Source organism: Bubalus bubalis, chromosome 21 (genome assembly GCF_019923935.1).
Source record: "Bubalus bubalis isolate 160015118507 breed Murrah chromosome 21, NDDB_SH_1, whole genome shotgun sequence".
NCBI classification, from domain to species: domain Eukaryota; kingdom Metazoa; phylum Chordata; class Mammalia; order Artiodactyla; family Bovidae; genus Bubalus; species Bubalus bubalis.
In genome coordinates, this window is record NC_059177.1 from 17,511,737 (window position 1) to 17,524,947 (window position 13,211).

At 44.9% G+C, this 13,211-nt stretch overlaps 1 protein-coding gene and 1 pseudogene across 4 annotated transcripts in view; both read left to right on the forward strand.

The window, feature by feature from the left end:
- The window catches only part of SRGAP3 (SLIT-ROBO Rho GTPase activating protein 3), a 247,457-nt gene that overhangs the window by 213,728 nt on the left and 20,518 nt on the right, over positions 1-13,211 (forward strand). For 3 of the 4 annotated variants that reach the window (XM_006070759.4, XM_044933455.2, XM_044933456.2), the window contains exons 15-17: positions 8,751-8,885; positions 11,116-11,221; positions 11,393-11,620. In XM_006070759.4, the coding sequence (XP_006070821.3) occupies positions 8,751-8,885; positions 11,116-11,221; positions 11,393-11,620 (469 nt within the window). Of the gene's footprint in view, positions 1-8,750; positions 8,886-11,115; positions 11,222-11,392; positions 11,621-13,211 lie in introns of those variants that run through there. The other variant, XR_006547179.2, reaches the window with a different exon arrangement.
- On the forward strand, positions 4,482-6,243 carry LOC112581263 (annotated as a pseudogene).

Sequence of the window (13,211 nt, forward strand, 5' to 3'; positions counted from 1 at the left end):
TTTATCTCTAGTGCCACCTGGGAAGCCACTTCTAATATCATGTTCCCTGGTTATTGAACAAAGTCCATCCTGGGGAGAAAGAAAAGCCAGTGTTGGGGCGTCCTGAGCAAACCTCTGCTCTAGTCCCACAGCATTTGGAAACATCACATCTCCATAGTTTACTCCTCAACTCTGATCTTCTGCCTTTCTGAGTGATTAGATACCAAGTTTGGTCTGAGGAACCCAATCCCAAACCCATTTCCTCACAGTACACCACTTCCCAAATTACAAAGCACTTTCTTACCCATTCTTCCATACCATCCTACAAATAGCTTTGGAAGGTATATGCTTTGTCCCTGATGGTTGTGCTCTGAGCAGGCCTCTCCCTGAGGCTCCAGCCCTAGAATTCTCCTGCCTTATTGCCAGGCCTGATTCACCCTTGCCCTGTCCTGCTTCCATCCTGAGACCTAGCTCCAGGGTGGAGGAAACACCAGCCCGTCACCCCCATCGCCCCCAGCACAGAGCCTAGCATCCCTGGGCACTCTGTCTTGGAACCGGATGTGGAGAGCAGGGTTGGGCTGGATGTGACTCTCAGTGACCTCCTAGGGTCCCAGGAAGCTTAGGTTTTAGATTCCACTCCGGGATCTGGGGCACTTAGAACCAGAGAGCTCCAGAACTGCCCTGCTCCATGCTCCTGCTGAAGCATTTATTCATCCACTCAACAAGCCTCCACTGAGCCCTGCAGTGCACTCAGTGATGGACTGGGGTCTGGAAATACAATAGGAACAAGAGACAAGTCACTGCTAGCTGGGAAGGTAAACAGCACGATCAGTGCAAGGATGGGGTAAGTGGTGGGTGGGAGCCACGAGCTCAGCTTGGGTGAAGGGGGAGGAATAGCAAAGCCTCAGAAGGCTTCTGGAGGAGGATATGCCTGAGCTGAGGCTTGAAGATTAAGAGTCAGGGGAAGAGGGGAAAGGGCATTCCAGACCAAGGAAACAGCATGTGCAGAGCCCACAGAGCAAGAGGTATCCTCCCGGATAGGACTGGAAGTTCCTCGTTTTCCTGAGCTCCTCTCGGCATGGCCGGCCAGCCCAGCCAGGGTTTGGTTTCTTTATTTGCTTTGACTCCTTAGCAACCCTGCTGCCCTGTGTTCATTGTAAGTGAGCAGAGCTGGACCCTCTGGACCCTTTGCTGGTTCCTGGGAGCATCCCACTGTACAGAACTCCCTGTATCTCATGAGTAAACTCACTGCCTCGTGCCTCAGCCTGCTGACTGCCCCCAGCCCCCTCGCATTTTCTCACTTGCCAGTGTCTCATTAGTAAGTACTCTGTTGTATCAGGCAGCCACGCCCAATCCCAGCAGCCCTGATTTCTTTCCTTCCTGAATGTGATTTCTAAGGTCAGTACCTCCCGTCACTTGCTTGGGTGCTTTGGAGGAGTGATGTGCACATTAGAATTCTCTGGTCCTAACAAGCCTTGGACCGCAGAGTTCACCTGACCTGAACTTCAGCTGCAGAAACTGCTTTTTTTCTGATTTTTCTTTGCCTTATGTGTGCAGTGAAGCTCCTCTCCCTGTCACCCTCACTCCAGAATGAATCTCATTCTCTTGCCAGCCTCGTCCTTCTGCTCCACCTGAGCCTACCTGGAGGCATGGCTTATTCTAAAATAAGTCCCTGGGATGTCTCTTTTAGAGAACTCCTTTCTGGATTCTCTGGGCACCTGGTGCCTAGATTTCACATAAATTACCTTCTGTTTCTTGACATTCACCACCCTGGGTTTGGGTTTCTGACCTGGCTGATCCTCAAGAACAGCTTCTCTTCTCCCCCTTCTCCTGAAACTGGCTTCCCTCTCCATGCCTTGATGCTGTGTTCCCTGCAGCTCCCCCATAGCCAGGTGCCCCAAGCCCACCCCTCAGGGCCCATGTGCTCTAACGTGTGATGGAACTTTCTCTCTAAGCCAGAGCATTGTGTGTTTTTCCTTTCTTCCTTTTATTTTAAAAATTTTAAACCCTCTAATCCATGCAGGGTACCTGTCCTTTGTCATTTGTTCAAACAGATAGAAGTCTTTTCCTCCTTGGCCCCTTTCTTTCTCTCTCTGGGTGAAGTTCTTGCCTATATACCTACATTCCTGTTGAAAGGAGCACAGATCTCTTTTCCTTAAGTTTCTGAATAATTACATGTTGGAAATCCACTCTTGGCTTATTATTCCTAAACCCACTTTCTTTTTCTTTTGACATGAGTCAACCGCAGTTTTAGTTGGGATTATGGTTTTTATTGAGGCTTCCCAGGTGGCTCAGTGGTAAAGAATCCACCTGCCAATGTAGAATGTAGGAGACATAGGTTAAATCCCTGGGTTGGAAAGATCCCCCTGGGGAAGGAAATGGCAAACCATTTCAGTATTCTTGCCTTGGAAATTCCATGGACACAGGAGCCTGGCAGGCTACAGTCCATGGGGTCATAAAGAGTCAGACATGTCTGAGCAACTGAACACATACACATACATGATTTTTATTATTATATTTTTCCATCAGTGCATCTTAAACTCACCAAGGTTTAAGATTTTTCCTGTAATCTTCTGGGAAAACAAGGGGAAAACATCATGGAAAGGTAGGAGTCAGTGGTTGTTCCGAGAAGAGAGCTTTGGTTCACTGTTGTCTTGCAGGCTAGTCTTCTGTCTCTCTGTTTCCCCCCAAACCAATCTCCTGTCCTCTTTCTATGTAAAGATGAGAGAGCTCACAGTGATTTCTCCTTATGTGGAAGGGTGGCTGGAACAGGAGTTGATGGCCCTTTCACCCTGTGCCAATCAAGATAGAGTTTGGACTTGGAGCTGAAATCACTGCATATAGGGTCTGACACACTCTAGACTCGGGACCTGGTCTTTCTCAGATCTGTTTCCTGCCCAAGGAAGAGGGGTGTGAGCAGGAAACACAGGGAGGGGTTGTCACATTGCGGAGTCTCAAGATGGGGCTAGGAGGGACCCACCCTTGAGGCCATCTGTGGGCTTCCTGCCGCGTCCCTATGCAGCAGCACTATCCCCTAGAGCCCTGAGAACACGTTGTGTGTTCATTTCCCCCTGGGTACAGCCCTGCCTGCAGCCTTTCAGCAATGCCTGGCTGACCTGGCTAAGAGCAGGGTTCAGGCAGGGCTGTTCGGTAACAATTCTACCTCCCTCCCTGGAAACTAGCTAGCAAAGTTGGAACAGCAAGTTTCTCTCATATGTGCCTGGAATTTTAGCTCTAATTCTCTCCTGGAGGAAGCTGTCATTCACACACATCACCCTGCTCATTTTGAGCTCTTCTGGAGCCAAGTTCGCTATCCTTGAAGAGAGCCGAAGGCCTGGATTAGGAGGAAAAAATGTTTGATGGCTCCTTTTATGAGTGATGGCTTCCCTTGTGGCTCAAGCTGGTAAAGAGTCCGCCTGCAATGCAGGAGACCTGGGTTCGATCCCTGGGTTGGGAAGATCCCCTAGAGAAGGGAAAAGCTACCCAGTCCAGTATTCTGGCCTGGAGGATTCCAAGGACTGTATAGTCCATGGGGTCACAAAGTGTAGGACACGACTGTGTGACTTTCATTTTCACTTTTATGAATGAGGGGCTTCCCTGGTGGCTCATGAAGTGCCTTCTGGAAGGAAGAGCAAGAATGAATGGTGTATGTGTCTATCAGTCTGTAGTCAATATGTTCACCATACTTGACAAAGGGAGCTTATATGGAGGGAATAAAATCCATGTGCTTTTGGATCATGAGACCACAATAGTAATGCATGGTACAACAAGGAAACAGCTTAATATAGCACAGAGTTTTCAGACTCTTCTGGTCCTTCAGAGGGGCCTCAGGGTTACTGCTGGGTTAGAGAGGAGGTGGGGCTTGGACCTTTCTTTAAATTCAATCAAGGCGCCTTTGCTCATCCGTGGGAACTTTTTTCTTGAGAAAGAAAAAAAAAATGGGTTTCTACTATAAAGGAAGGAGGGAGAGAAGGAGGAAAGGAAGGAAGATGACAGATGTGTGGGTAGATAGATAAATAGATACATAGATACATACATACATAGATACATAGGCACGTGTTCAGACAGGCAGCAGACAGAATTGAAAACCACAGGTAGAAGAAGGACTATCTCCCAGGCATCATGAGACCTGGGAGCTGCTGGTGTCTGTTTTTGACTCTGTGGGCAGGTTGTTGCACTTTGCGGCCTCAACTTTCTCCCGGGAGAAGGGTGGTGCTGGAACCATGCCTCCTTTGGTGCTGTGTGGTGCTATTGTGAGGATTAAGAGACATCACATGTGCCAGTGTGCTTCTCACTTGAAAAGTGCTATATCAGTAAAAGCAATATATTTTTTAATGTTTTCTCTCTTCTTTCCCCACGAGAAAGTCTTGTGGGGTAAGCATTCTCATCTCCTCCTGTGGGAACATCTGAGAGGTAGACTGCAGTTCCTGGGCTGCCACACGTGGATGGTCGTTCAGGCTGGGCACTGCACAAGGGCACGCATCCATGAGGGCAGGAGGGAGCTGAACTCTGGCTCAGGCCCTGGAAGCTGCACGTCCTGGTTCAGAAAGGGGTGGGGGCGGGGTGCTTTCTCTAATTTGCACTAAAGCATGTTGGGGCTAGCAGAGGCCTGCCACTCACACACATTCTCTTCCCACGGAGGCAGAGTAGAGAGAGATCCAAGTATGAATTTCCCGTTCTGCTCTTCATTGCTTACCAGTCTTAGATTGCTCTGGGCTGTTCTGGAAGGAGGAGGAGGTTGAAGGAGGTGTCAGATTGCTGCCAGCTCTCGCAGCCCCCATGAAACTAAGAAGTGCTGCTCTCCTGAGCTGTTTTCCCCTCTGCAGTTGGCAAAAATTGAAAAGACATCCCACGAGCAGGACTGTGGAGAAGCAGCCTTCTCCTGTGTTGCTGGTAGGAGGCGAAAAATGGTGCAGCCCCACGGGAGGAGAATTTGGCTTTTTCTGATGAAACCACACATTAGTTTACTCTTTGACCCAGCAATCCCACTTCCAGGAACCTACCACAGAGACATGTAGTAGGAATAGGAAGCACAGTTAGAAGACTATTTGTTGCGGCAGTTTATTAGTAACAGCAAAAGATTGTAATGTCAATCCGTGGGAGACTAGTTGACTAAGTTATGGTCTATCCATGAAACAGAGTACTTTGCAGCCATTAAACAAAATGGGGAAGGCCCAGCGCCTGGCCCAGTAAGCCCAGGGCCGATGGACCGCCGATCTGCACCGAGTATTCCATGCCTGGTTTCTCCAGCATCACCACCATGAAGAAAGTGGTTCAACAGCTCCGGCTGGAGGCTGGACTCGACTGGATGAAGGTTTCCCAGGCAGCTACAGATTTGAAACAATGCTGTCTGCTGAATGCTCAGGCACTCTGCTGACTGGAGTATCTTCAAGTACAAATCCCTCCAGACCCCAGAAAGTCTGTTCCTTTTTGCAGCAAAAGGAATCTTTACAAGGTTTTCTAAAACCACTTTTCATAAGCCGGTGAATATTCAAAGGAAAGCTAAATTTGAAGCCTGTACAAACGTCTCTCACTGTAACATGTGCCATACTATACAAGCTTCTACTTTTGTTAGTCCTTAACGTCTACCTGTCTGAATATTCATGAATTTCTGTTTCACAAGAAATTATTTTATATACACTGGTGGCAGCATACAATAAAATCTTAGTATAAAAACATTTTTTTAAAAAATGAGGAAGATTCCTCTGAACTGACATGGAGGGATTTCTAAGATTTACTGATAAGAGAAGAAACAAGTATATGTAGTAATAGAGGGTATTACTCCCATTGTGTTAGAAATGAGGGAACGTAAAAATGTTGTGTATATATATGTATTGTATTTGCTTATTTTTGCAGAAAGAAAGATAGCAGGACAAATCAGAGACCAATGAAAATGGTTAAATGTAAGGTGTAGGTGGGAGAAAGATACGAATAGGGCTTCTCTGCAAGCAACTTTTTAATCTGGTTTTGACTCTTGGACCACATAAATGTTTTTTTCAAAATTGCGAAGTTTTTTTTAAGATTTATAAAAGAATAAAATCCCCCAAATTGAATAGAAGCAGAAACAAATAAGCTGTATATCAGATTAAGAACCATACAGAGAGTAACTTTTCAACATGTGCTCTGGTCATACAGTTTTTAACAGCTCTATTGAATTTCATACTTTAAGGCTCACCTATTTTTAAAGTGTACATTTCGGTAGTTTCTAATATATTAATAGAATTGTACATCATCACTAGTCAATCCAGAGATCAAACCAGTCAACCAGTGGATCCTAAAGGAAATCAAGCCCGAATATTCACTGAAAGGACTCATGCTAAAGTTGAAGCTCCAATTATTTGGCCACCTGATGCGAAGAGCTGACTCACTGGAAAAGACCCTGATGTTGGGAAAGATTGAAGGCAAAAGGAGAAGAGGGTGGCAGAGGATGAGATGGTTAGATAACATCATCAACTCAATGGGCATGAATCTGAATAAACTCCAAGAGATAGTGAAAGACAGAGAAGCCTGGCATGCTGCAGTCCATGGTGTTGCAAAGAGTCGGATGGTACTTATCGGCTAGAGAACAGCATTATCTCCCAAATCTAATTTCAGAAAATTATCATCCCTAAAAAGAACCTTGTACCCATTTGTAGTTACTCCATATACCATTTATACCCAGCCCCCACTGCTAATCTACTTTCTGTGTTCTTTGTTTTAATAAATGTATTCATTATCATATTTTTGGCTATGCTGGGTCTCTGTTACTGCACAAGGACTTTCTCTAGTTGCTCTGAGTGGGGGCTACTCTCTAGTTGCAGTGCATGGGCTTCTCATGTCGTAGAGCATGGGCTCCAGGGCACACAGGCTTCAGTGGTTGCAACTCGCAGGTGGTAGAGTGCAGGCTCAGTAGCTGTGGCTCACAGGCCTGGTTGCCCCTTGGCATGTGGAATCTTCCCTGACCAGGGACTGAACCTATGTCTCCTGCATTGGCAGGGATTCTTAACCACTGGACCACCAAGGAAGTCCTCTACTTTCTGTCTTTCGATCATACATGTTTAGTGAGATACATTTTGAGAACCTAAAAAATAAAAACAAAAGCCCTGCAAATAAATCTTAAATTTTGTGTAGTAGGTTTATTGTTAGTGGTACTATTGTTATTATAATAAAAATTTGAAACTATTTTATGTATATTGTAGAATAAAGCAGATATATTAAAATATTAAATATTACTAATATTCAGAACAAGTTTTCACTGTAAGAAAAATGAAATGTAAATACAAAATAAAAAGGTAAAGAAAACCTTGTATCTTAAATATGAATTAGAAAGATCAACATCAGTGTGAACTCATGAAAAATAATATATATATACACTCTGTATCTATTGAAAGAGCTTAGAAGTTCTTTATAACACTCCTGTAGCAATGAACACATGTTAAAGCCTAGATCTTGGTTTCTAAATACCATTCCCTGCAAAAAACAAACAGAGCTCCTTGAAGAAGTATTTTTATTACAGGTCTGGGTCAAGGAAAATACAAGGATTCAGAGACATATTTTATGCCAGAAAGCAAGAAAGTAATCAGTAGAGATCACATCAAAAGGACATAAGAAAGAACTCCCTCTGGCCAAATTTGGGGAAAATCTCAGCATCCCAATGAATAGTGGGTAGTGGGTTAAACACATTGAATTAAAAATTATAAAAACAAGCCCATAAAATGTTTTTTTTTTTTTAAAAAAAGAGGCAGGTGGCGGGAATACGGAGAAAGGTTTTCTTTGTGGAAGAATGTCAGCTAGTAATTGTAGATGGAATGATAGAATCAGAAAATCACCAGTTTGTTGAAACCCCAGGGTAATAACTGATTTGGAATGATGATGGAAAAATGATCATTGGATGCTCAAAACACTGGGTAAAATATGTTGAGTATGGTGGTAGGCACATAGATCACTATTGTTTATAAAAATATCTTATATTTTATTTATATTGATTATTACAAAGGAGAAATTATACCTTTACAATGCAGAGATCTGGAATCCACCACCTTAACTCAATGATCAGACATCATCCACATCACATTCTTGCCCAAAATGTTTAACCTGACTCTGATCATGAGGAAGCAGTCAGACAAACCCAGAGTGTGAGACATTGTATGAGGCAGTTGGCCTGGACTCTTTGAAAGAGCCACTATTATGAAAGGCAAACTAACAAAAAAAATGTTGGAGTCTATTTTACATTAAAAAGACTAAAGAAACATAACAACTGAATGAATGGTGTGAACATTGATTAGATCTTAGCTTTTGAAAAATTCTATGACAGACATGGGACAATGGGGGAATGTTTGAGCAGAGTCTGAACGTGAGATGGTGTTTGGAACTCTTGTTAATTTTCTTAGGTGCCATAATGTTGTGTGTTGTGTGGTTATGCAGGGGAAGATCCTTATGCTTAGGAGAAATGAGTTTAAGTATTTAGCAGTGATGTGTTATAATGTCTACAGAATACTCTCAAATAATTGAGCAATAATAATTATAAGTGAGAGAAAAGGGAGAGAAAGCATATATGGCAAGATGAGTTTAAGTGTATGATGATGAATGTTCATTATTTTCATTCTACAACATTTTAATAGATTTGAACAGTTTCAAAATCAGTTATAGGAAGGCCTCTAAGTACACTGTGCTGGGGAGGCTGTCGCATCTGCCTGTCCTCCAGTTCAGGCTGGGGCAGGTCCCCTCACCTGCCATCTGCACACACCCTGCCTCCTAACCACACTGAATCATCATCTCCTGTTTCCTCTCAGGTGAAGACCCCCTTGTGGATGACCAAAATGAACGAGATATCAATTCAGTTGCTGGCGTTCTAAAACTGTATTTCCGAGGACTGGAAAACCCACTCTTTCCTAAGGAAAGGTTTCAAGATTTGATATCTACTATTAGTAAGTATTTCCCCAGTGGAATGATCAGTTCCTTGACAAATCTTTATTTAAGTGGCACTCCAGGCTTATCACTGCAGGAGGGGTGCTGTGAAAGATGCCATATGGCTCTTGTCCTCCTGTGGAAATAACAAGATGGTTTATAACAGAAGGGCTCATGGGCACGGTGCACCTCTGGGTTCAGGAGGAGCTCAGAAGAGAAGAGGCCAAGGGAGCCTTGGATTCTCAGATCATACCTGAGGGGGAATAATGAGTCTTCCAGGAGGACTGGACTCGGGGATCCTGGGAAGGTTGGGGACACACAAATCAATGGGACCAGCAGGAGGGTGTCCCATCCAGTACATGGTATTAAAAGACTGGGAGGGTAAAATGCAGCAAGGAAGAGAAGACACTGAATGCCTTGCAAGGATTCCAGAGCTTTTCCCTTTGGGCATTAAGGGAGCCACGGAAGGTTTGGGAGTGAGGTCAACAACTTGACAAACAAGGGAAATGATAAAAAATACATTGACTGGGGGCTTCCTCTGATGTTGCTAGCCATCAGAGTCCTTCCTGACTGGTATTTTCTGTGGATAAAGGCAAGAGCCCAATCTCAGAGCTGAAGTAAAGGCACCTTGACTGTAAGATGCTGAAATCCAAGGCAACCTTTTGGAAATACATATATATATTTTCAAATAAACTTCTAATTTTAGAATACTAGAATGCTAGTATTTTGGAATAAACCCCCTTTTTGAAATAAAGTCTTTAATTTGAGCTGCAGAAAAGTTGCCCCACACTCAGGTTCACATATGGATGCTTCTCACAATGTTCTCAGGGATATTTGCAGCCAAGAAGGTGTGCCAGGAGGTGATAATCACCAAGAGAGGCTTGAACCCTCTTATTTGCCTTGAGTGAAAGATGCTTCCTCCATCCGCCCTTCTGCCCTCATACTTCCTGCTCATCTTTCCAGATCCACTTCAGGCTCCAGACCACCTCTCAGAAATCCCAGGCCACAAAGGCACATCCCTGTCTGAGCCCAGTGCCCCTCGCTCAGCCGCTGTTTCCAGAAGCTCCACTAGTCCAGTTCCAGAGCAGGGCCCTCAGCAGACGTGGTCTTCAGCCTCTGGTACAAGGTCACAACATCGTGTATCTTGAATCACAGGAGAGAGGAAGTCCTTTCTCAGTTCCCTCCTAAAGCCTTGATTGTACCAAGGAGGGACCCATACAAGTCAGTCTCCCTGCAGATCAGAAGGGGCAGGGCCTCAGGTTCAGAAACTTGTATGCAAAACAGTGTCTGCACTTTTTTCTCCTTACTAAGTCAAATCTGCTGCCCCTAACTCTGGCTTGACTGATAAAATGTCTATATCTCTAGGGCTGACCTGAAAACAGGTGTCAGAGACGAGATTCCAAGCATTACCAGGCTCTTTGAACAACATACAGCTCAGGAGGTGGTTATTTATTCAGTGTTCATTTCCTGAGCACCTACTCTATGCCGGGCCTGTGCTGCAGCTGATCTTTTTAAAGAGTTTAATAAAACCTGGTCCCTGCTTGTGTTTGTGGAGACTCATAGCTTGTAGGTGACAGAAACTCAACTTACACTGATGTAACCTGTAAAAGGGAATATATTGGCTCATATACCTAAAAAGTTTAGGCCCAGCTGGACCCAGACCTCATATGACATCTGCAGGAGTCTGTCCTTTCCATGTCTGTAATGCCATCACTCCTGGGAATCATCTTCTTCCCACTGAGCAACTAGCTGCAATTCTGCCTGGTTTCAAGAGGGAACTTCTCTCTATGTTTTCTCCAGCCAAGTCCCAAGGATCAACCCTGATGGTTCTGACTAGGCCATGGACCCCTCCCTGGGCCCCGGCCCCATGCCCAGGGGATCATGATGCCAGGGTCATATTTCCATTTCTTGAACCAAGTAAAATTGCCTCCCCCTGAGCCACATGGACTGATCTCACAGGTGAAAGTGAAAGTGTCAGTCGCTCAGTGGTGTCTGACTCTTTGCAACACCATAGACTGTAGCCCGCCAGACTCCTCTGTCCATGGGATTCTCCAGGTAAGAATACTGGAGTGGGTTGCCATGCCTTCCTCCAGGGGATCTTCCCAATGCAGGGACTGAACCCAGGTCTCCCGCACTGCAGGCAGATTCTTTACCATCTGAGCCACAAAGATCTAGCAGGTAGGCTTGCAAATGTTGTTTGCATGGGTCTGTGAGGATGAAAGGTGTCCTGAAAAGCCCCTTTTGTTACAGAACTGGAGAACCCAGCTGAGAGGGTGCACCAGATCCAACAGATCCTCATCACCCTTCCCCGCGTGGTCATCGTGGTCATGAGATACCTCTTTGCTTTCCTCAACCAGTGAGTTGCCTGGCCAACAAGGGCCCCTCTTTGACTCAGCCCTGGCCTCCTTGAGGAGGGGGGCTTTTGCAGAACATAGAACCCTCCTGAACTTGAGTAGAGCCCCCCAAAGCAAGAAAGTACAGGGGAAGATTCACCTTTCCCTGGCTCATGGGTACTCCTCTCTCATAGCCTCTCACAGTATAGCGACGAGAACATGATGGATCCCTACAACCTGGCCATCTGCTTTGGACCCACCCTCATGCACATCCCTGATGGGCAAGACCCTGTGTCCTGCCAGGCACACGTCAACGAAGTCATCAAAACCATCATCATCCATCATGAAGCCATCTTCCCCAGCCCCCGGGAGCTAGAGGGACCTGTGTATGAGAAATGCATGGCTGGAGGGGAAGAATATTGGTAAGATTCCATTCTTCTTAATATTATTATCATCATTGTTCTTGTTATTATTGCTGTTACGCCAGAACAGTGAGAAACCCTTTGATTTTCTTACTGCTTTTTAGTCCATACTCCTATATATATTTTCTCATCTGAGCCTTATATGAGGGATAGGTACATCAGTCAAGACTCTCTTGGTTTATAAGGGACAGAAATATAACTCAAACTGGCTTACGCTAAATGGGAATTTATTTTTAACTAAGAAGTCTGGGATCATGGCTATGGGTGTAGCTGGATATGGGGTTTGACTGTTATCGTCAGGACTCAGTCCTTAATTCTCAGTCCCAGCTCTGTTCTCTTCTACACTGGCTTCATTTTCAGGTAGCCTCTCCCTTGATAGTTTCAAGAAGGCACCTGATAACTCCAGTTTTTAGAGCCCGTTCTCTCAGCATCCCCAGTGGGAAAAAAGCTTTTCCTTCCCAAATGCCTCAACACAAACTCAAGTGTTATGTCTCTTCCTGAAGCTTGGGTCTGGTGAACTAATCACATCAGTTAGGACATGCAGTACTGTCATTGGCTAGGCGAGCTGCAGGCCCACCTCAGACAGCAGGGCAGTGGACAGTCCCCATCTCAGCCTCCTGAACTGAGAATGCCACTTCCCACACTTGTCCTCTCCCACCTAGAGTTCTCTTCTTCTGGCAAAGAGAGTTCACATTCTTGGAGAGCTCCATACCAGGTCAATGGGTGCTAGTTGGGCACCTCTGTGTGCCTTGGTGCTACGCTGGGTCTTGGGAAAAATAGTTTCTTTTATTTTTTTCAGTATTTTTTAAGGATGGTTTTAGTATTTTTAAATCTTTATTGAATTTTTTAGAATATTGCTTCTGGGTTTTTTAATTTTTATTTTTTGATTTTTTGGCTGTAAGGCATGTGGGAATCTTAGCTCCCCCAACCAGGGATCAAACCCTCACCCTCTGCACGGGAAGGCAAGTCTTAACTACTGGACCACCAGTAAAGTCCCTTGGGAGGAGCATTTTAGAATCTTATCAAACTCAGACTTGACTACCTTCCTGAGGCTAAAACCTTAATATTGTGGTGAAAATAGGACATTTTTTATAGATGAGATGGAGGCAGAAAATTCAGAACACCAACCAACAGAGGCCAAAGGGCTCCTAGTCTTTCTTTCTTCCCAATCCAGGACAACACTCAGCTGTCTATTTAGGTATTACCCACACTGCTTTCAGCCAGGTGCTACAGGGGAGTTTGTGTTTTGATGATCAGAGCATTCCTTGACTCTTGCCTCGCTTAGTTCTGTGGGCACATTTGGGCAATTGCTTCAAAGAAAGGAAACGTTCCAGCCCCATCATTTCTCTGCAACACCTCCCTGCATAGAAACCCGGGCCCGCTGCTCTCTAATCTCATTTGAGGCCCCGGGAGCAGGTCTGTCCCTGTTCTGTAACAGAGATCCAACAGCCAGCGAGCATACTTTTAGGACAAAGAAAAGCTTTTCAGTTTTACAGTTTTGGCAGCCATTACCAGCTTTCTTTTCTTGCTGCAGTATATATATATAATTAGTGATCTGGGAAGATACCTACAGATCATAGCATACTTACCA